A 22,626-nucleotide genomic window follows, 5' to 3' on the forward strand; every position below is an offset into this window, starting at 1 on the left:
AAAGCCTTTAACCCCAAACCAGCACCTATAGCTGAGGGGCAACAGCATCACAGCACCTCAACGGCCTGGAAGGTCTCAGCAACCATCTTCAATTCTTCAGTGCAGTTTTTCATCTCTCCTCCAAAATGACGACCAATGCCAGGACAGCACCGAGCTCTTTGGCCTTGGAAGGAGCTGAATTTGGAAAGGAGGCTCAGAAATAAGTCAAGCAACCTGCTTGTCCCAACATCCTTCCTTTCTGAACTGCTGCATATGGTAACACTGGGCTCAAAGTGGTGAATTTGAGCACACCTCTGCCTCGCTGGGCTCTTTGCTGGGGCACGTGGCCCTTGGCACACCAGCCAGCAGCTCACAGCAGCTCACAGAGTGGTCTGTGGTGTCCAGGGCTGAATTTGTACAGCTGTAAATGGTGTAGATGGGTTATAAGTTATTTGTACAGGTGACATAGAGGATTCATATCAGAAGGTGCGACTCTTAATGCCTATATATATATATATATATATAAAAATGTAAAGAGGGAAAAAAAAAGCAGCAGAAATGGATCTTTTTATAAATTTACTTGCTTGTGGCTGGTGTGAGTGGGGTATGAATTGTGGGAACAGAAGGACCTGCAGCCCCATAAGTGGAAAACAATTCATGAACTTGTGTTAATGACTAAGCTCTGCTTTGAAAAGCTTTCAGCTCTCATCAGAAGCTGCTGTCACTTGACCAGGTACATGGGAAGACCTCATTCCTTTGCAGAAGAGTTAACTTTAATAGCGTCTCCCTGAAGTTTTACAAGCCAGCTGCAAAACCCAGAGTACTTCTCTAAATGCACGTTTATTATGTAGCATACGAGTGCCATGGTGATCTCCTGCCCTGCTCCCCGCTGTGCTCATAGGAGAGACAAGGAAAAGTGATGCTATTGCAGATGATCTCTGTGTGTATTGATTACAGTTTATCTGCATGTCAGATGCTTTCAGCATAATTAGCTCCCTATTTTCTGGCACAAACCCACTATGCCATGCCACAACCTGCTGCAAGAACTATAGATAGGCTTGTCCTCGAGCCAAGAATAACTGGAACTTTGTACTGAGAACTGCCTTCTCCCTGGAACTCAAACTCAAGTAGAGAGCAGTTTTAGTGTCAAGAATCTATTCCAGCCTTGTTACCATATCATACCTCAGGAACTCTAATTGCTCGTTAACGGGGTGCATGACAGCAGTCCTGTGCAAGCAGCACACCTGAGAGCCACGCGAATCCTTGTTGGTTTAACTGGTGGTGCTGAGGATGTCCTCTGTGGCTGGTGCTGTTTGGATGTCACATGGATTGATGTACATGTTCTCTGTGACATGGTTCAGTGGTTCCCACTGAATCAGTTCCAGCAGATGAGGCAGCATTCACCAACAAATGCTGAATGTCTCTTTGCTTTTAGTGAAACAGTGCCCAGACCCTGCACGTAAGTCATTGTATGGCCAATGGAACTGGACTGGAATCCACACAGCTCATTGAACCCAATACTTTATCTCACCTTTTATTTTCATTCCTACACTGCAAGGAAACAGCTAAAACACCTGGCTCCTTCCCTTCCCCTTCCCCTTCCCCTTCCCTTTCCCTTTCCCCTTCCCCTTCCCCTTCCCTTTCCCCTTTCCCCTTTCCCTTTCCCCTTTCCCTTCCCCTTCCCCTTCCCCTTCCCCTTCCCCTTCCCCTTCCCCTTCCCCTTCCCCTTCCCCTTCCCCTTCCCCTTCCCCTTCCCCTTCCCCTTCCCCTTCCCCTTCCCCTTCCCCTTCCCCTTCCCCTTCCCCTTCCCCTTCCCCTTCCCCTTCCCTTCCCTTCCCTTCCCTTCCCTTCCCTTCCCTTCCCTTCCCTTCCCTTCCCTTCCCTTCCCTTCCCTTCCCTTCCCTTCTTCCTCTTCTATCTGCTGACTTCAGTTGTACATTTCTCTGGGCACAGATACATTTCTTTGTGCATCACTTCTCCACTGCTTTTGCTGTGATAGGAATTACTTTTTTGGCCAAAGGCAATTTTTTTTTCCCTTGAAATCAGATGTGTTGACACCATAACACTGTGCACGCAGACACAGAGCTGAGTAGGAGCTAACTGTAAAATTAAGCTCTGTTTCACCTTTCGTATTAAGAAACCCTGCCTGGAGAAATCGAGCAACAGAAGAAGTGATCTCATGCCAACCTTATCGGAGCAGAGAAGGACGTTGTTGGCAGTAGGGCTGTGGTTTTGGACCTTTGAAAGCATTTCCAGCTGTAATCAGGTTGGGATTGCAGAGGGGATGATAGCAGTGAGAACAGCAGGCCTGTGCTGATGGGAAAAGGAATTCTGAGCCAGGAAACACAATCACACGCTGGAGTTGTGTTAATAGTGGATTGAGAGATGTGAGCTTGAATTTTTGACAAATCCCAAGGAAAAGAAGCTCATGGAATTATTTAATAACTCCCATCTTGTTATTCTGGCCAGACATACATGCCCTTCTGCAGGAATAGGCAGTTCAGTGCTCTTTGTGCTTCCCAGTACCTTTCCAGTGTCTGAGTGGATCCATTAAAACTTCTTTACAGTGGATTCGAGGATGTAGAGCATCTTCTGCAAGAGAGGTTTGTACACAACGATAGCATTGGGCAGAGCAGAGCAAGCAGTGTGTGCAATGGGTGTGCAAACAGTTCTGAGTGTGACTCTGCGCTGCTAAAGGTGATCCTGTGTTTTTGGGGAGAGCAAAGCAAACTTCTGGAGTGCTTTAAATGCCAGTTGCAGAGCACAGCTGATCCAGGCACTCATTCCTTGTGGCCATGGTGAACAAGCATTGGGGTGGTGGAATCACCATCCCTGGAGGTTTTCAGGGAAAAGGCAGATGTGGCACGTAGGGATATGGCTTGGTGAGCATGGTGATTGTGTCTTGGTGGTTGGAATAGATGATCTTAGTGGTCTTTTCCAATCTTAATGATTCACAGGATCACAGAATGGCCAGGGTTGGAAGGGACCTCAAGGATCATGAATCTCCAACCCCTGCCACACGCAGAGCCACCAACCTCCACATTTGATGCCAGACCAGGCTGCCCAGGGCCCCATCCAGCGTGGCCTTGGACACCTCCAGGGCTGCCCCGGGCTACAGCAGAGTCCCCATCCCTGGAGGTGTTACAGAGGCGGCACTGATGGATGTGGCCTTGGGTGAGATGTGGCAGGTCAGGCTGATGGTTGGACTCGATGATTTTTTCCAACTGAGATGCTGCTGTGATTCTATGATCACTAAGATCCCTGCAAGGTTTTAGACCCATACCCAGCCCCTGTGCTCCCAAAGTGCTGCTAACCATCTTTTCTTTGTCCCGCTTTTGTCGCACGGTTTATTTGTCTGCAGCGAGCCGTGCCCCGCTGAGAGACACAAAGGATGCATTGGGCTAAACGGGACCGTGTTCGTGCTGAAGCTGCTCAAGTCTGTGGCACGGAACTGGAGAGGCAGGGGCTGTGGCAGGGCTGGGGGTGCGCGGCGGCAGAGGACGCCAAGCCGAGCTACGAACCGCCCCGAGAGAGAAAGACAGAAAGCGGCCGCGGTGCGGGCGAAGGGCGGGGAGCGGAGCGGGGCGGCGGAGAACGGCAGAGGGCGCGGCGGGAGCGGAGCGGGGGGAGCCGGGCGGAGGGGCGGGGAGCCTCGGGAGCCCCGAGCCGCTCCGCTCCGAGCGGTGCGGACGGGGGAGAAGCGAGGCGGCCGCAGCGCTCTGCAGGATGGAGGGGAAGCGGACCCCCCCCCGGTACGGCTCGCTGGAATCCACCCGGTGGCCGCCCGCCAGCACGGCGCCAGGTGAGCTCCAAACTTTCCCCCGGGTGGCTCCGGTGTTGCCCCCTTCCCAAACCCCCCAACCTACGTCGGGTCGTGGAGTCTCGCGGTGCGTCTCGGAAGCGAGGGGAGAGAGGATGGGGGAGCCGCTGAGCCCCCCGCTGGGTGGGAGGGCTGGATGGGGGGAGAGAAAAGACGGAAAGAAGCGGAAGGAGGGATGGCTGGGGGAAATGAAGTGGTGGAGGGGGGATGGAGCCCTCCGCACGGCTGGTGCAGCCCGGAGAGATGTGGAGGCACCGTGCTGTGGGCATGGCTGTGATGGGCAGCCTGGGGTGCCCGCACGGCCCTTTGCTGCCTTTCCCCACTCTGAGCAGTTCCTCCTGTAGGAAACGGGGTCTGAGCCGGGTGTCATCCGCAGTCGAGCCCCAGGGCTGGGAGGCAGCATCGCAGCCTGGGGGGACCTCCTGCCAGGACATCACTCCGACATCTCCCCCGTCCCCTTCTGCTCCCATCTCGTTTTGCTCCCCACCAGACCTCTGCGTGCAGCAGGGCAGCGGCGAGCAGCCAGAAAGGCAAAAAGGGGAGGCACAGAGCAAACTTCAGCATCCAGCTGGATGCGAGTGTGCGGGTGCTGCTCGGCTCCATGGGGAGCATCCTGAAGTTTTTATCTTCCTCTGTATCTTCCAGCACAGCAGCACTTATCCCTCCATCCTGCCTCTGCATGGCAGGTATCTGGGTGGGGGGCCTGCAGGGATCTAACCTTGTCCTCCAGGTCTGGAGTGCCTGGCTGTGTGCTGAAGATGCTGCAGGCACCAGGGGTGTGCGCACCTCTGCAAACACTGCCCAGAGCTGGGCAGCGAGCTGCGATTGCTCTCATTATCACATATGCACTAATCAACAAGGGTTGGTTTTGATGAGCTGGATGCCCCCTGCTCACACTGCTTTTCCTGGCAGAGAAAACCCGCAGCTGAATTAAAAGCCTCTTGGGACGGAGCCCAGGTGAAGACCTCTGCCCTCCCTCTCCAGAGCACTGCCAATCTACTGCCCATCTTTAATCATGAAAGAAATCACTTGCAACTCAACCCTGCACTGGCTGCTGCTGTGACTCATCCTGGGCTTGTTGCTGGCTGTCTAAATGTTTGCATCAAAGCCATATGGAGTGAGAGTCTCCAGCTATTATACTCCTCATTAACGATACTCTCTTCCCCTGGGCTGTGTGTGACGATCAGAACAGTCCCAAGTTGAAATCAAAGCCTTCTCCTGTTCTTCAGTTTGCCAGGTTGAAGCAGTGGCTTTTGGAGAGCTCTGTGGGCAGTGTGGAGCTGATGCCTGTGCCTGGTTCCATTGGCGTGTGCATGTGTGGGAGCTGCACACACGTGGGTCATCCTGCATCCCTGAACGGATGCTCAGCACCACAAGCATGGGCCCAGATGTAAGGAGGCACTGAGAGTTGGGTGTTACAGACCCGTTCAGTAAAACCACCTCCAGGGAAGTCTTTGCCCTGCTGCCTGCTGTGCCATGTGCCCAGGTTTAGTCCCTCCTGAGCTCTGAGTGTTCACACTTCCCACACCTGCAGTGGATGCACGGAGCCCTGGGGACCCCAGGCTGCAAAGGGAAGCTGTGCTTTAGCCCATGTCTGTAGCTGGGGCTTCAGGAACTTGATGTCACCCCACATCTGTCTGGAGGAGGCATCTCCTGGTCTAGTAGGGAAGAGCCATGCAAAACTCAATTGGTTTTTGCAGAGTAACTTGGATCAGGAGGGAGCTCTGCAGATTTCAAGTCCAACTCCCTGCTGAAAGCAGGCTTAGTAGGTAGATGGAGTTGCTCACAGCCTTGTCCAGAAGGTGTCTTGGACCAACGATGCAGATCCCTGGACTTCTCTGGTAGCCATTCCAGTTTCCTGAAGGGTTCCTGCCTTTTGGTCTCTTGCACAGATTCGCTGGTTTCTCGTGAGGTTTGGTGGATGGGTTTCATGCAGAAGTGTAGCAGTTTGTCCCTTTCCCTGGGTGTTCACACAGCCTCTGGTGTCTCTGGCCCTGCTTCCAGAGCCCTTGGGCAATCTTGGTGTCAAATACAGCATGAAGGATTGGCTGATGCTGGCCTCACCCTTACCCAAAAGCACAGCAGCAGCTTGGCATTTATGATCCCTCCCGAGGATTTTTCCCATTCCTCATTGAATTTAGAAGGTGAGAAGGTGCTTGGGGCAAATTTTAAGGAATCAGTGGGAAGAGTGCACTCCCCCAGAGGTCCACAGGCTTCCTTTTGCACGAGCTCTCCCTTGGAGCTGCCCCTTCTCCTGTTTTAAGCAGCTCTTTGATTAGAGCTCTGTTGACACCTTCCCTGGTGTGTCTGAGGATAAGTCTCACCTTCGGGACACAGAGTGCCACCCATCACCAATGGGAGCCTCCAGCTCAGTTCCTGCAGCCATGGCTGTGCTGTGTGATGCCCACCTGCCCTTGGTTCACAGTATACTCCTAACCTGCAGCCTCTGCTGCTGGAAGTGACCGTGGGCAGAAATCATCCAGCCTCCTCCTCCCTTTGGTACACAGGTGAGGATTTGCCTGTCCCAGACAGGCTGGCTGCTGCTAATGAGGTTCTGGGATGAAAAGGGAGAAGGAGTGATGCTGACACCTGTTCCAAGCCATTGTGCTCACCCACTGGGAAGCAGCTGGCTGATGACCTGAGCCAAGTACTTCTGCCACCGATGATCAAAGATGTTCTGGGCTATTCCCTCACCCACCCAGACCAGCAGTGACAGCCTCCCTCCCCCAGACCCACCCCTGTGCTCCAAGATTTGTTCCTGGCTAATGAGAGCTGCAGTGAGCTTGTTTCTTTGTTTACTGGAGAATGTATAAAATAATCAGCCTTGTCATTTCAGCCTGGTTGCAGAAGTGACGCTGAGCAATGCAGCTTTTTCTGACAGATCTACAGCCACACTGAACTACAGCCGAGCCCCAGGGAGCCTACAGGCACACGGCGGCTGTTCCATCTGCAACCTCGCGTGCGTTGTTACCTGCTTGTCCCCGTCAGCTGCAGGGAGATGTGACCAGGGCCACCTGCCTGTCTTCAGGTGCACGAAATCCCCTGGGCCACGGGCATCCTGGGGTGGCTGAGCAGGTGGATGCTTGGGACAAGGGAGCTCAGCATCCCTCTCCCCTAGCAACCATCGTCCGGTCCCTTAGCAACAGCAGTCCGGTCCTGCAGAAACTGCATCCTTGGTCCCATAGCAACCACAGTCCAGTCCCCTAGCAACCCCATTCAGGCCAGTAGAAAGCAGGCTAAGGGCAGGGTTTCCAGCACCTGTTTGCAGCAGGGACAAGAGCTGCCAGAAGGCAGCCCATCCCACCCCACTCTGTGCTCAGCTCACATATCCAGTGGTCCATCAGGGTGGGGCTCCTGAGAGCATCCCAACAGCTTAGGGTGGGGAATGTTGAAGGATTCCATGTAAAGGTGTTGGTAGAAAGTACCTGCATGGCTGGAGGAGAGGGAGATGTGCTACAATTAATCCTTATGAGTTTCTAAGCCAGAAAGAGTGGAAAGCTATTCCCCAAACCAGTCACACCAACCTAAACTACATATATTTCTGCTATTCAACTTTCTCCACCAGCAGCTTCAGAAACATGCCTCACTGGGGACAATTTCTCCAGCAGTTCTATGCGATGGGTAGAGAACCACTGTGTGGGGTGTTCTGCCTTGTGCCTTCACAGCAACCCCTCCCTGCTCTACAGGGCTGCAGAAACTCTCCAAGCAGAGATGTGCCTTGTGGGGATCCAAAGGAAGCTCAGTTTTCCCCTGATATGTGTGATTGTTAGTGTTTCTCATAGCCTGGCTTTGCTGTAGCTGCTGAGCCCCCCACTCCCCACCGTGTGCTGCCTGTACATCACAGGAGAGCTGGATTAGATTAGCCACTGTGTGATGAATGCACTGCTGCACATCAGTGATAACAAGCTGGGTGATGTGATGCTGGGAGCTGGGCTGGCAGGAAGGTGGTAGCTGGCCTGGGAGCAGAACCTCAGCTGTCATCCCATAGAGCAGGCTGGGAGGTGTGGACATCAGACTTTGGCAGAGACAAAGCTGGTGGTGAGAGCAGAGCTCTGCTTCTGGGCTCTCATCCTGCCTATCCCTGAACTTGCCACTAAAAAACAACAGCCTCTTTTTCCTGTGGTTTGCTGGGATGGTTTTGCCTCTGGTCTGGAGCAAATGGCATCCCTTTTTCCTGACTCAGTTTCCCCAGGTGGGTTGCAGAGATGATGCTCAGCACTTCAGGAGATAAGGAAGCTGAACTGCCCTGCCAGGTACCTTGGAGGGGTTCACCCACCCTGCAATGGAACAGGAGCTGCAGTGGGACCTTCACCTCCATGACTCCTTGGGGGTTTTGTGTTATATGGGCCCAGGTTTGGCCCTGGCATGTCCTGGAGGAGGAGGCAGACACAGGCTTGTGTCTCTGAGGTTGCTCAGCCAAGGGGTCTGATGCAGCTGCAGCACTGAGCAGAGCTGCTCTGGTGCTCAGCTTTGTGTGGAGCACAAATAAAGGCAAAACACATCTGCCAGTAGCTCAGTGCCCCTGTATGTGGTGGTGACTTTCCATGTCGGGCTGTCTCCTCTTGCAGCGCCTGGTGGGTAGCCTGGAAAAGAAGTTGAAGCTGCATGTGTAGCCTTGTGATGCTGCGTGGTGTCTGCTGTACAGCCCTGTTGTCCTCAGCACCTGGTTAACATCTGCTGCTGGCTGACGGGGCTCCTGCTTCCTTTGCAGAGGATGAGATCATTTCCATGGCTGACTCCTCCACCACTATTGATGACATCGAAGGGGAGCTCTTCAAAATCGAGAGGATCAGGGAGATCCTGGTGAGGAGGGAGTCAGAGCTGCGATACATGTGAGTGCTGGGAGCCAACCTGTGCGGATTGGGGGCATGTGTTTGACCGAGCTAAAACGTGCCCATGGTCCTCTCTGAGCACTATGTCTTCTCTGCAGGTTGATGCTCTTGGGCTGGGCATGGGAAGGTACTCGAGGTTTGGGAGCTCACTGCTGCTCCCTGACATGGGCAGCCACAGAACCTGAGTTTATCGTCGAATCGTATCACATCATGGGTGGGTTGGAGGAGACCTTATGGCCTCCCAGCCCTTCCTCCCCTTTTGGAGCATCAGCATGGAGGATTTGTGTCCACAGAGTGCCAGAATTAATGTGGCCCTGCCAAAGAGGCAGAAATAAAGCCACTGTAACACAGAGGGATGGTGACAAGAGAAAAGCCAATGTGACAGAGCTGCACGGCTCCTTTGGAGCCGATTGGTGAACACAGTCCTAACACTGGCTTAGCAGACAGGGAGGGAGCTGAGAAAAAGCAAAGGAAAAAGCAAGGCTCATTTGCAGCATGGGATAAACAATACTCTCAGCACTGGGTTCTGAGCCAGAACCATGGAGACAGGGCTGCCAGCACTGCCCTGGGCTGACCCCAGAAGTGCTGGGCTGGCACAGGGAGCGCACACCACAGACCTGGAGTTGAGGCGTTGTTGTTGGGATTGCAGAGGATTTCTGGGAGTCACAAAAGCTGAATTGCTTGAATGTTTTCCATGGCAACTGGCACCTAAATCTCACAGGTGCTGTCAAAACTCACAGCTCGTGGTTCTTCTTACCTCGTTGTTTGTTTTCTTCCTTGGCTTGCACTTGGGAATCACCTACAGAAAACACATCCTGGGGTGGGTACAGCTGCAGCATTCATTGCTTGGGTGTTCTGGGGAACAGCAGGGCTGCACATCAGAGCTTGAGCATCAGACCTGTGGTGTGAAACTATGGGAGCATCAGCTTTGCTGGGCAGGAGGAGCTGGGGCTGCCCTGCTGGGGGCACAGGAACCTTCCGCACACCAGGGCTACAAGGGATAGGGCTTGGGGGTTGGAGTGGGGCTTTTGACACAGTGGGGGAAATAAAAGTCATATTTAGGGTCAGGTGGACTGTAGGACTCAGGGAGACGTACACCTCCATCGTGTGCCACCATACAGTGACGTGAGTCGCCTGGTCAGTCGATAGCAATCAGTGTTTTCTTGTTGAAAATGTCAAACCAACACATTCCAACATTGCTGAGATGTCCGTGCTTGGAAGATAATGAAACCTGCTGCAACGAGATGTCTCAGGTGGCAGAGACAACCCCAGCTCCAGCAGCAACGACCCGGCTGCTTGCCTTTGCTATCTCCCAGATTGTACTGAAATGACAACTTTTATTATTGCCAATTCATTACTTCTGCCAAGAGGAAAGGCTTCCTCCACTTGGGATGTTCTCCTCCTACAGCAGTATCACACAGGGTTCCTCTTTGTCGCTCTGTTGGTTTCCCTCTCTCTAATTAATATTTCTGGTGCCCCCAGCTCCAGTGTGACTCATCCTGACGGGGTGACTCAGCGAAGGGCTGCGGGATTACTGGAGAAGCAGACAGGGCTCTTAGCAATGCACACCGCACAGGGAGCCAGGGGCACATCTGTGGCAGCAGCTCGTGGATCCAATCGTGTGTTATCTGCAGACACGGAGCATGAATTAGGGCTTTTGCACTGCTCACAGACGTGGAGCTTGTGAGAAATCTCAACTGTGTGGTGCCAGGTTGGCTGCTCTGCCATGTGCCTGCAGTGTCGGTGCATTGCTGCACTGGAGGCCTTGGGAAGGTCATGCTTCATGTTGGGTTCTTGGTAGAGCTTGGGAGGACCAATGAAGTCTGTCGGGATGAAGAACAGATCACAGTTCCTTGATTTCAATGAGCCAGCAGCCCACACCCCATTTCCATGCTATCCATGCTATCGCCTGGCGCGTGTGCCAGGTTTTACTGAGGTGTTGTTGTCATTGATGAGATTTCTGCTTTGCTAACCGCCCTGATTCCATTTGTGTCTCTGCAGGATGGATGACATTCAGCTCTGCAAAGAAATCAGCCGGCTGAAAAAGGAGCTTCAAAAGCTCCTTGCCCTTCCTGGTAAGGCTCTGTAGAGCTGCACCCTGCCATGCGCTCAGCAGAAAGATCTCCATGAAGCCCAGGAAGCTCTTGGCCAGCTCCCACACTGGGATGCTCCCGGAGATGCTGCTGCTGAAGGCAGCAATGAGAAGCTTGAGCTTAAAGTGCCTTTAGTAGTTCAAAGGGGTGGTCCTGATGGACTGTGACATCAGCAATTTGGAAAAAAGCAGTGTTTGTATGGAGGGTATGTTAACTCTGATGTGCTCTAACCCAAGAGTGCAGACCATTAACTATCCCCATGTAGCTGGTATGTTTGTGCCCAGCCTGATGTTTCTGGTGGCATCAGAATGAAGTGCCCTATTTGCACCAAAATATCACAGCAAATTATTTTCTGGGGATCTTTCCGACAACACAAAGGTTATGAGAAGTTCCTTCTACCCAGACCCCTGCAGCAGCACCTCCCATCAATACAAAGCAGACTTGAAGCTGCAGATCAATACACAGCTTAGGGAGCTGCTGAGACCCTGCCTGCAGGCTGGCTCCATGCTGTGAATTCTGCTGCATTTTTATTTAGCTGAAGGAAGACAGGAGATTGATCCATCCTGAGCTGGATTGATTTTGGAGCTGGCTGCTGAATTCAGAAATTGTTATTAAATAGTGCTACACAGGCATTTACCATTTCCACCCAAGCTAGCTGTCCATATTTAACACTCCCCAGCGCTAGCTCTGTCATCTTATAGAATCACAGAGTGCTTTGAGCAAGAGAGAACCTGTGAAGATCCTCTAGTCCAATCCCCAAGGATTTTTATGCATTCTGCTTGCTGCTATATACCAGTTTGTATAGAACATGAGTTTGCATGATGTGAGAGTTTCCCAGGGCTTCACTAACTCTCTGCACAAGGAGGTGGTGGTGCCCCATCCCTGCAGACACCCAGGGTCAGGGGACGGGGCTCTGAGCACTGATGGAGCTGTGGGTGTCCCTGTTCAGTGCAGGGGAGTAGGACCAGATGGGCTTTGAAGGTTCCTCTATGTGTGACACAAATGGGTCCCATGGTGCTCAGAGGCAGCCAGGTGGGGTTTCTGGGGCTCTCCATGGGTCAGCACCATGCTGGCACTGCGGCTGGGTGTGCTGGTGTGGGAAACGTGGGTTCAGCACATCTTGGCAGGAGGATGACACCTGAATCTGACTTTTCTGAGCACCTGGGGGTCAGGTGCCCAGTGCAGGGTAGAGACCCCTAGGGAAGCAGAGGAGGGATCTCTAAGCAAGGTAGCCTCACTGGTGGGATCTCACCTTGCTTAGGGACCCCTCTGCCTTGTGAAGCTCACAGTTACTTCTCACAGTGCTCATCCCCATGGAAATTTCAGGGGCAAAACTCAAAAATCTGAGTTTGATGACACCAGACCTGGGTGGGTTGAGGTGAGATTTTTGCTTATTTAGCAGCCTGTATCTGGATCCTGGAGCCTACTTTGGGTTGGGTTTTACCCCCACTCTCATAGCCACTCCCAGGTGGAGCAGAGCACAGCAAGCTTGGCTTGGCTCAACTTTGCATGGGAGGGATGCAGAGGAGCTAAATACACTTCTTGTGCTGCAGAGACTGAGAAGTCCAATGAGGAGAAGCAGAAAGAGGAGGAACTGGTGCAGCAGATCCACAAGCTGGTGGAAACACGGGATTTCCTGGTGGACGATGTGGAGTTTGAGAGGCTCAGGTAGCTGGGAACAAGTTATTCCTTGCAGTGAGGACAGTGCAAGCTTTCCTCAGATCTCTATTACGCTTTGACAGATGTTTCTGGATGCCTCGTTGCTCCTTTTCCATGTGCTAAACAATCTCTTTGTTGCAGGGAGAGAGAAGAAGACAAAGAAATGGCAGAATTCCTGCAAAGTAAGCTCTCCAAAAGCTACCTCCAGAAAGCAAGTAGGTGGTCAATGAGTTGTATTCCTTGCACTGAACCTCCCTGGCAGTTTCTTCCCTTCCCTAAGCAGTCTGGTGCCAAGATTTCATCCCTCTGTGTAGAACTAGCTCAGTGTGGGGAGGTGCTGGTGCTGGAAACATCACCAGTCAGTAGAGATGCAATGCTTCCATACGTTTCTCAGCCAGCATGTCCTAGGAGATCTGGGATGAGCAGGTGTCACCCTGTGGTTCGTGTACTTCATCAGGCCCTTTCTAATCAGCTCCTTCCATTTCGTCATGCACTGACTAAAGCGACAAGTCGTGCCATCCACTCAGCCTTCCTCTGGGGCAGCAGTGCTGTGCTGAGAGGACCTTTCAGAAGAAGCAGCGGGCTTATGTCCTTGTCTCCAAGAACACACCTGAAGCTTACGGTGCCTCTTTCTGTAGCTCCTGTCAGAGAGAAGAAAATGACTTCCAGGGGGCAGCAAACCTCCGCACCGTACATGACCAAAACGGGCCTCACCCTGCTCAAGGAGTGCTGTGGCTTCACCTGCTCCATCATGTAGCCGGCTCCCAGCTCCTCTGCATGGGACGTGACCACGGTAGTGTGCTGGGCTTTGTGACAAGGACTTCTGGGGGTGCTGAAGCTGCCAAGTGCGGGGAGGGTTGGTTGCCATGGTGTGTGGGACACACAAAAGAAGCAGGGTGTGAGGGACCACCAGGCTGCAGCCCTGCTCTGTGTGTTGGTCACTGAAGAAAAGTGTCAGAGCCCCACTGAGTCCTGAGAGAGGGTTTGGAAGGGGAGCAGTGGTCATTGCTGGGAGGATGCTGAGGACATGGAAGGAAGCACCAAGGGGATCACACACTTGCGACCCATGGTCTCCTGTTTCTTTCCTTTCCTGCCCAGGTCTCCAGCCAGAGTCCACAACCTGCTCTCCTCTGAGAGTTCCAACCTCCCGTCATTATTCACGCTTCCCACTGCAGCACTGCTACCGACGAGACTTTCCATGCAGGCTGGTGCAAGCTTGAATGATGGCATGTTTCCTTGGTGCCACATCAATGGCCAAACCTCCATAACATCAACAAACACTGAATTCCACCTTAGCTCAGCTTGGAAGAGATGTGTGCAGCAAACAAGAATATCCAGAGATATTCTTCACCTGGACAGGGCAACTAAACAAGCATTGGAGCTGATATTTGGGGAGCATCCACCATCCCTGGACATGTCGTCGTTGCAGATCTCATCCTTGGCCTTGTACCACCTTGTGAGTCTCTGTGGGCTGATTCCAAAGGATTCTTTGTGGGGAATGTCTCTGGTCAGGGTTTTGTTGTGCTTGCATTGGTTTTATGGCTCTGGGTAGGGCTGTGGGGAGGGAAGGGCCATCCCTAAAGGCAACTGAACGAAGGGCTGATTTTTGTGAAGTTGTCACCTGAGCACAGATGTAGTGTGTTGAATTACAGGCAGATGAGCTGCCCTTCCCAGCTCACTGTTACTGGGTTCAGTTTCAGCTCCAAAGGAAAAGGAAACCAGAGCAAAACAGGAAAGGAGAAAAAAATCAGAAGATCAGGGGAAAATGCAATGGGAAATGGAAACCAAACAGGAGATGAGAAATATGGCAGGGATGGTTGGAGAGAGCAGGTGAGGGACACCTGCACTGCCAGGAGGGCATTCAGCCCTGACCACCAGTGCCCACCAGTGCCTCCAGGCTTGGCACCATGACCAGCACGTAATCCCTGCGTGAAAGATCACAGCACCACGAGGTCTCCCAGTGCCTCAGATGCTGGTGTCCCCTCTGAGCACGTCAACATTTTGATCCATGTTTAGATGGCACAACTGGAGCTGCTAATGGCTGTCATGACAGCACAAGGGTTCTTCTTTATAGGATGTGAAGAGCTCTCACATCTCCAAAACCTGCCTGCCCTGTAGGATGGGATGGCTCCACTAGGTGGTATGTGGGGGCCATTTGGTGGCTGCCCAAGAGCTCTGGTTGCCCTGTAGCCAAGCTGCTGAAGGCGCTGCTGCTGTTTGCTGCAGTCCTGAGATGGTGTTCCTGCCTGGGTCACTGTCCTGCATGCCCAGGTCAGTGAGATCACAACCATCAGTCTCTTTTCCTTGCACCTAATGGCACATTCATCCCGATAATACTCAGTGCAGGTGGGACCCTGCTTTTGGTATCTTCTGAGGTCTCAGTGTGAAGCCTCCTTATGTGTTGTGCTGTTGTTGGTGACCTCCTGCATCCCACAGTACCTGACTGCTGTTCCCTGTACCCTTTGCTTTGGGGATGTGGAACCCTGGAGGAAGCACTGCAGGTCAGAGTGCTTCCCTCTGCTCTGCCAGCCCTGTGGAGCAGCACGAGGTGCCTCCACACTGCAATAAGGTGCTGTGCCTGTTGCTCAAGAAGACGGACCATCTTCAATAGCATCCAGCCTGGAGCTGGTGGGGCAGATGAGGCTTCTCTTACTCCTTGCTCTTTCATTCCCCGCCCTGTGGGTGGTTGGCTTCATCACTCTGCAGCCACACACATGGTGCAATGTGGGCATTGACTGTGGACAACAGACCTGAAGAACTAGAAAGGCCCTCCCTGTGCTGGCCTTCCCCAGGCCTTCTTTGGAAGGGGGAATAGCAGAGCCACATTGCTTGCTTGGGCTGACAGGGAGCCAAAGGCAAGGAAGAGCTCTTGATTTAGTTTGACCCCCAAATTAATCCCTGCTTCCATCCTATGAGGCCCCAGGACCCAGTGCTGGTAGGGCAGGGAGGATGGCCAGGAAGGAGGTGGGAAGGATCCTGACTCACTTTGCTCTGTTGATGGCTGTGTTTGTAAGGCTGGTCATGGAGAAAGGCTGCAGTCCTGGCCGTATGATCCCAGTTGGCCTGTACTGAACTGATGGCAAAGGTGTGCAGCACACGGGAGCGACACTCCTTCATGTGCATTGATTTCAACCCAAACTAATAAATGTCTGTTGGAAGCTTCGTTTGTAAATGTCTTTTCCTGCTTGGAACCTTTGCAGAGGTGTATCAGGTGGTGTCACAGCAGGGTGGTTGGAGCAGAACGTGAACCAAGTCCCCTAAAGCCAGGCTGCATTTGGGATCCCCTAGTGTTGCAGGAGTAGAAACAAAAGGGTTGAGAAGCCTGACCCTTCTCTTTCTGGCTGGTGACCTAACATTTCATTTCTGGATCAGGCTGAAAAATCTTTGGGAAGGCAGGAGACTCCCTTTCTGGTTCATAAACACCTCATGGTGGCCATAACGAGGAGGGGAGAGAGGCAGTTTGGGGGCAGAGAAGCAGGACAGGCTTTGTGCAGATGTGTAGGACCAAGGAGCTCACAGTCACTCACAGACACGATGTGTTTTTACTCCAGTGACTGCTGAGGGGGGACCAGGCAGCTCTGGCACCCACATTCTCTCTTGAATAGAAACTGCATATGCAGAAACAATGCTCTAATTTGGGTCTAATGACTCTCATGTCCGCCATCTGGCATCTGGTGATGCTTGGCATGCCAAGTCCTGGGTAAGTGCTAATTATGGGGTTAACAAGCCAGCAATGTTTTCTAAAGTCACTATGGAGGACAGCAGTTGGTGCTAGCATGGGTTGTCCTAGGTCCTCACAGAGCACCTAAGATGGGAGAAGCATGTCTCCAGGTGACAGCATCATGGGGTGACCCTCTATGTCAGAGCCTGTCCCATCACTTGAGTGTGCAATGGCACCAGGCACACCTGGCTTCTCTGGACAGTGGAAATGCCACTATCACTGGTGGGGTCAGAGCAGGGGGACCTGCATTTCCAGCTCCTCCCACACTGATTGAACAGCAGGCTGCTCCAGAGGAAATGTTAACAGAGTCCAGATTAAACCAGTGACAACATTTCAGTGTGACGGGGATTTTCTGTCAACAGTCTGTGGATTTAGTCAATGCTTAAGTCATTTCTGTGCCAAGAGAAAGAAATCTTACAAAAAGAAAACCAAAAAAACAACACAAGACAAAACAAAAAAACAAACACCCCAACACTCAAAATCAAGCAACACAGTGCAAACAAACCAAAACCCTGCAATTCTGCAAGGAAAAGACAGGCTATTAACAGACACACACACAAACAGTTGGCTATATGCAGCATCACTGAGCTTAAACCCTGACATCTGATCAGGTAATTTTAGTTTTTGCTTCCATTTCCTACAGCAGTGTGAGTCACATTGCTTTTGCTTCACCCACCACCACAAGGCAGACGGGGTCGGTAGGCAGCACTGCAGTCATTGTGATGCTCAGGGAAACACCTTGCTCTCACACTTTCCCACCTGGACGCCTCCTGTGTCACCCCCCTGTCCTTACAGTTTGGTTGGCATTAGGCTCAGCTCCGTCCCCCCACCCTGCTCATGCCAAAGCCATCCGGCAGGGCTCTGGGAATAACTCTTTTCCCTTCTGGAGATGCACAGCTGCTGGTTTCTCCCTCCAGTAGCCTGTTTGCAGTGGACAGCCTGACCCTGAGACTCTCCAAGGTCTTTCCATAATTACCCCAAGCAGGCTCAGGGCTGCAGCCCCCATTTCCCTGGGCACAACCACCCCGTTCCCATCAGCCCCAAGCAGCTGCCACTGATGTTGAGGATGGTGAGGGGGTGGCCATGGGTGGAAGAAGAGACGACAGCTGAGTCACTTCTCAGGGTGGGTATAAATGCTCCTGGTCCTTTTGGGTGCATCTCTGCAGAGAGGAGACGCAAGGACACAAACACACAACCTCATCTCTGCTGGGATGAGTCATGAGATGACTTTTTCAGCAGCTTTTTCTATCGTCACCAGTGCCTCTACAAGACATTTACCAACCTCTGGTACCCCTGAGGACCTCACCAAGACGTGCTCTCTCCTGTAATTCTCTCTCCCTTCTGCTGCTGCTGTTTGGTCTCACTGGAAAGCAGAGCCCAGGATGCAAGGCAGTGCAAGATAGGAAGATGCAATGGGGGAAGGGCTCTCAGATCCTGCACTGGCATGAAGAGCTGCTGCCCAAGGAGTTTCCAGCATGAGACTCAGCGTGGGAGTTTTGGTCTTTGCCTTGCAGGAAAGCCAGTGCATGGCCTTATAACTGATTCTCATCTTGACCTGCCAGCTGGACTTTCTACCTTGATCTTGGAGCTGCACATAGCCTGGCCATTACTCATGAACCTCAGCCATGAACCTCTCCTTGGTGGCATACCATGGGGCAGCCGCCTCAAGGAGCAGCCCACCCCTGCTCCTCCTTGACAGTCACAATCCCCATTCTACAGAAGGAACATAATGAAATCATTAAAGTGTGGGCACACGGTGGCTGCATAAAGTTGCAACATCTTTTCCTTGCCAGCTGGAATGCGGAATGCCACTCACCTCCCACTGCTCTGGTGATCTATTCAGAAGAACACAGGGCCTGTCTTGGCCCACACAGCATTAACACGTCAAGGTTTCAGAAAGAAATGAGCTCTCTTTTCACACACAGTAGCTGAGGAGCAATTACTGCCCTTGCCTCTGCAACTGAGTTTTTCACTGTTGTGTTTCCTTCTGCGCTTGCATCGCACCGAGATGCTGAGCAGGGCGATGTTCTGCTGCTGAGACCTGAAATCCAGGTGAAAGTAGTCCTCTGTTTCTGTATTCATCATGTTAGGACTCACAGTGAACAAGCAAATGCTTGCTGCGATTCATTCAGCTGGTTCATCCTTTACCTGTCAACACTTCTCCTAACAGCAGCAGAGGGATGGGTTTGGGTACACAGTGAGTGGCTGCGTAGGGAAATCCACGTTCCCATAGGCACTGGGTGTGGTGATGCAGGAAAATCTCTGAAGCTCTCTGGAAGGACAGTCCTCCCTCCTTTGTGATGTTCCTGTTGAATACCTCAGCTTAAACTGAGTGGTACGTCCAGGTGTGGACGTGAACCCCTATCTGAGCCTATATCCTGGGATGCTGTACTCTGCAACCAGCATCCCATCTGCCAGAGAAGGCACCGCTTGGATGAAGCTGTGGGATGGAGCTGTTCCAGTGGTTCCAACCACCCCAAGAAATGGATCCATCTTAAAACATATTGTTTTTAATAGTGTGAGAAGGTGCGAGTGACAGTGCAGGAGAGAAGGGCAAGAAAGGTATGAAACTTCACTGACGTAACCTATAGTAAAGTCTACAACATCTGTGGGGCTCTCTGTCCTTTTCTCACCCTTTCCATGCTGCTGGGCCTTTGCTGGCAGACCAGGTCAAGTTGGCATCTTCCTTGCAGCCCCATAGGCATAGCTGCATGCTAACGGCTCTGTATGCCCTTTCTTTTCACTTCCATTAAGATGTCCATGAGGTCTTGGATAAACTGTTGAATCTAGGGTAGGGAAGAGAGATGGTAGAGCTCAGAGTGCTAGGGAATATGTCTCATGGTAGGGATGGGAGCAAGAGGCAGGGGGGAACTTATTGGCCCTTTAGGAAGACAAGGGGTAAATTAATCCAGACCTTGGCCATGGGCTGACCCGCACATCCTGTCCTAACCTGCCAGTCTCCCACCCCTTGTCACCCTGCAGCAGGGACCCACACCCAGGTTTTCCTGATGTCTTCTGTCCAAGAGAGGACACAGGTGAAAACGTTGGTATCTGCTGGGCATCTTGGTTTCCCTGGGCTCTCCCCTCCCTTTGGGCAGCTGAGGGTCATTACTGCTCCTCTTTCTGGGCAGGGAGAAGTGGTCTGGCTTGGCCCTACCACGCTCAGCTGTGTGTAGCTGTCATCCACTGGCACATTCAGGCTTCTTTTCATCTGCTTGCTCACGTGCTGGAAGAGGCCAAGAATGGCCATCTTGATGGTCCCCAGCTCCTGGCTTTTCTTGGCAGCTGTTTTCTGCATGTCAGCCCAGAGACACTCCTGAGAGGAAAGGAGACAGGCAGCATGTGGACATGACCCAGCAAAGATGCTGCCTTAGCACTAGAGACCCTGATTTGGAGAGATTAATTTCCACAGTTGACTGGTTTTCTGAGAAGATCACGTGCTTGCTGGTTGGCGTGTTTTAACCTTATCCAGACACCACCATAGTTGTTCCTTGCCCCAGGAGTTTCTCATCTCTCCTCTGGCTCCTGCGGCCCTCACTCTGGTGGGTTTCACCCCATTTGTGACCTCCGTGAACTGGGAATCCTGCTGCCACCCTCCCACTCTCCCGTTCTGCCTGATGGGACTCAACTCATTCCAGGCCTGGGAGGTCTTCCCCTGCCTGCCCCATCTTTCCTCACCCTGGTGAGAACATCCCTTTGAGCCTGATGAGAACGCAGTTGAAGCTGATCCAGGTCACTGTTGTACTGCAGGCTCTCATCTTCATCATGCTGGCTGAGTTCCTTGGCTTTCTGCTTTGCTTCCCTGAGCCCACGTTCTGCTTGCAGCAGGGCCTTGCGCATCCTCACTAACCTCTTGTAGTGCCAAATGATTGCCTGGATCTCCTCAAACTGCAGCACAGTGGGGTTAGTAATCCCAGCCCTCCATCATGATGGTAAGTCTTGCACTGTTCATGAGGTGCAGCACCTGCCCCAGTTGGAATGTCTTCCCTCTATTATGGACTGCCAGCCAAGTTGGGCTGTGAGCAGTGCCTCATCCCTGGTAACTTCTTGTGCTCTTCCCAGAGCTGCCATAAGCAAGTGAGGCATTGCGCTGATAAAAGCACAAATGCAACTGCCTGTGCTGATCTACCTGGACCTGGGAGGGGGCCACTGGCATCCCAGGAGGAGTGATGCATGGAATAATTCCCAGGCTTCCTTGAAAGGATACAGCCTGGGTTCCCATCTCCAGACAGCATTTTACTCCTCTCACACCATCAGTGTGATACGAAGCAGTGACTCAAAGTGCTCCCCATTCCACTCATCCCTGTGCCTTTTCCCTTTTTAATAGTTTTCCTTTAGTTTTCCCAAGCCTTCCCCTCCTTTTCTGGTTTTCTTCCTTTAACTCTGATTCCCCTGTCTCACCTGGTTACAGGGAACCTTTTCTCATCCCATCTGAGGCCTCTGGGCTTGACCAAATGCTATGATTTTCCTGGACGTACCTTATCTTCTCTAGGTTTAATGCCCAAGTAAGGCCCTCCCTGAGGCCATGAGCTGCCTTCCACACTCACCTGTGAGACCTTCACCACATCCTCCAGATAGGTTTCAAAGATAGAGTAGTTCTGCACTCTGTCACTGAGTTTCTGGTGCTTAATTTTCAGGGCTTCCAGTTCCTTCTTAGCTCTCAAGAGCTCACTCTCCTTTTGCATCTTCATCTTCCTTTCTTTGCCAGCTTTCTTTAGAGCTTGGATTCGCATCTTATCATTTTCCTGTCAGTGTTTCCCCATCAAGACACACACATATATATGCACACAGGGAAAGGAAAGCAAGAGAAGAAGGAACTGTGTCATGCAGAAGTGCTGTGAGAAGTCATCTTTCCCCTGGATCACATTTCCTTTCTGCTTAATCAGGCCATCTCATTAGCACCGGCACTTTGCTCTTGGAGACAAGCCTCTAGGATGGCACTTTGCTTTTCAATCACTGGGGACAGTATGAGCCCCTCTGGGGGCTGCCTGGAGCCCTTGGGGGTCACAGTGGGGCAGGATGAGCTGGGTGCTGCACTGGCCCTCCCAGGGCCTTCTGTGTCTGGTACAAAGCTGTGAAGGCAGCTCAGGGCTTAAGGGAGATCCATGCAGAGAGGAGTTCGCTCTGCAGTCCTTCTTCCCAGGGGAGGGGAGGAGTTGGCCGTGCATCTCAGCGTTGTGTCGGATGGACGGAGGAGGGGCAGCTGTACCTTTAGGGTCCTCTCAGATTTCTTCATGTGAGCCTTCAGCTCGGCCTCCTTGGCCCGGAGCTCCTTCCACCTGCAGGTGATGTCCTCCATCCTCACCCTGAAGGCCTGGAAGCACAGAGGGGACAAGGCTTGGCTGTCCATGCTCACTGCCACCCTCCAAAAAGCCGTGGGCCATCCCAGCTGTGACCAGAGCCCTTCCACCTTTCTCACCTCTTCCTTATCCTCCAGAACCCTTTGCATCTCTTGGGCTTCTTTCTTCTTCTCCTGGAGGCGAATAAATGGAGACAGAGAGTCCTCCTCGGTCAGTTTGAGTTTCCTGCCACAGAAGCATTCAGTGCGGTGACTGGCTGGGCTCAGCACCTTGGCAGGATGCTGGCTTGCTCTGCCCCATCACCCCGCCCAGGACCTGTCTCAGAGCTGGTCCAACAGCACGAGTCTCCCAGGACCAGGGTGGAAAGCTCTACGGAGGGCATCCCATGGAGACAGTGAGGAGGGGTTGCAGGGCTGGGGAAGGGAGGTGCAAGGAGAGGCTGAAGTGGTGGAGGTAAGGAGATGAGTGGGGGAGATAAGGGACGGGAGCTTGCAGGGGTGGAGGAAACAAGAGGATGGAGGGAGTGGAGGAGCTCCCTACTTGAGCAAGAGCAGCAGATTCTGCTTGTATTGCATGCTGAAATAGCCTGAGAGGTCCTCACTGTCCACAGTGGCCATTGCTTCAGCCATTGCGTGGCCCAGAGGGTACAGGTCTTCCTGGTGCAGCTGCTGCCCCGTCACCCCAGGAGCTGCCCTTCCAGCCCACGGCTCAGCAGTGCAGAGGAGAAATGCTCAGGAAGGGCTGTAGTCCTGGGAGCCTCCTGCTTCTACTTTCTTAGGGCATTCTATGCCCTGGTTGTGCCTACTGCTGCTGTTGTTGGTTGGTTGGCATGGAACAGGTTCCAAGGCAGTTAGAAGATGCTCAGGCAGTTGTCTAGAGACCAAAGCAGTGTGATACCCCACATCCTCATGGAAGGGACTGCAGAGTGCATGTGGGCCCTGCCCCCTCTGCAGTCTGTGCTGTGCCCAGCTCCCTGCAGTGCTGGGCTGCCAGAAGGGCTCTGCTGCCCCATGGGCTTGGGACGGTGCCTTGTGATGACACACTGCTCCCAGAGGTCCCCACTCACGGATAGCACTGACCTCCATGTCTGCTCCTTCCACAAAACATTTCACCCTCTATGTTTGCCAAGGGCAACCTCTGCCTTCCTCAGCCCTAATGTGCAAGATCCATCTGCAGGCTACTGCATGTGAAATGCCCCTGCCCTGGTGGTGAGACTCTCTGC

The 22,626-nt window shown here is 52.6% G+C and overlaps 2 protein-coding genes across 2 annotated transcripts; one reads left to right on the forward strand and one right to left on the reverse strand.

Annotated features, from left to right (window-relative positions):
• Positions 1-3,705: 3,705 nt before the first annotated feature.
• On the forward strand, positions 3,706-13,140 carry LOC306953467 (bMERB domain-containing protein 1-like; the record flags this gene model as incomplete). The annotated part of the gene is made up of 6 exons (XM_079544374.1): positions 3,706-3,781; positions 8,511-8,631; positions 10,633-10,706; positions 12,278-12,392; positions 12,525-12,598; positions 13,022-13,140. 6 exons carry the CDS (start codon positions 3,706-3,708, stop codon positions 13,138-13,140), a joined length of 579 nt encoding a protein of 192 aa, XP_079400500.1.
• Positions 13,141-18,818: 5,678 nt separating this feature from the next.
• On the reverse strand, positions 18,819-22,033 carry CCDC42 (coiled-coil domain containing 42; the record flags this gene model as incomplete). The annotated part of the gene is made up of 7 exons (XM_079544292.1): positions 18,819-18,890; positions 19,262-19,420; positions 19,783-19,992; positions 20,652-20,849; positions 21,314-21,418; positions 21,524-21,629; positions 21,945-22,033. 7 exons carry the CDS (start codon positions 22,031-22,033, stop codon positions 18,819-18,821), a joined length of 939 nt encoding a protein of 312 aa, XP_079400418.1.
• Between the last annotated feature and the right edge of the window lie 593 nt (positions 22,034-22,626).

The sequence above is a fragment of the Tetrao urogallus genome, assembly GCF_951394365.1.
Source record: "Tetrao urogallus genome assembly, chromosome: 18".
Taxonomy (NCBI): domain Eukaryota; kingdom Metazoa; phylum Chordata; class Aves; order Galliformes; family Phasianidae; genus Tetrao; species Tetrao urogallus.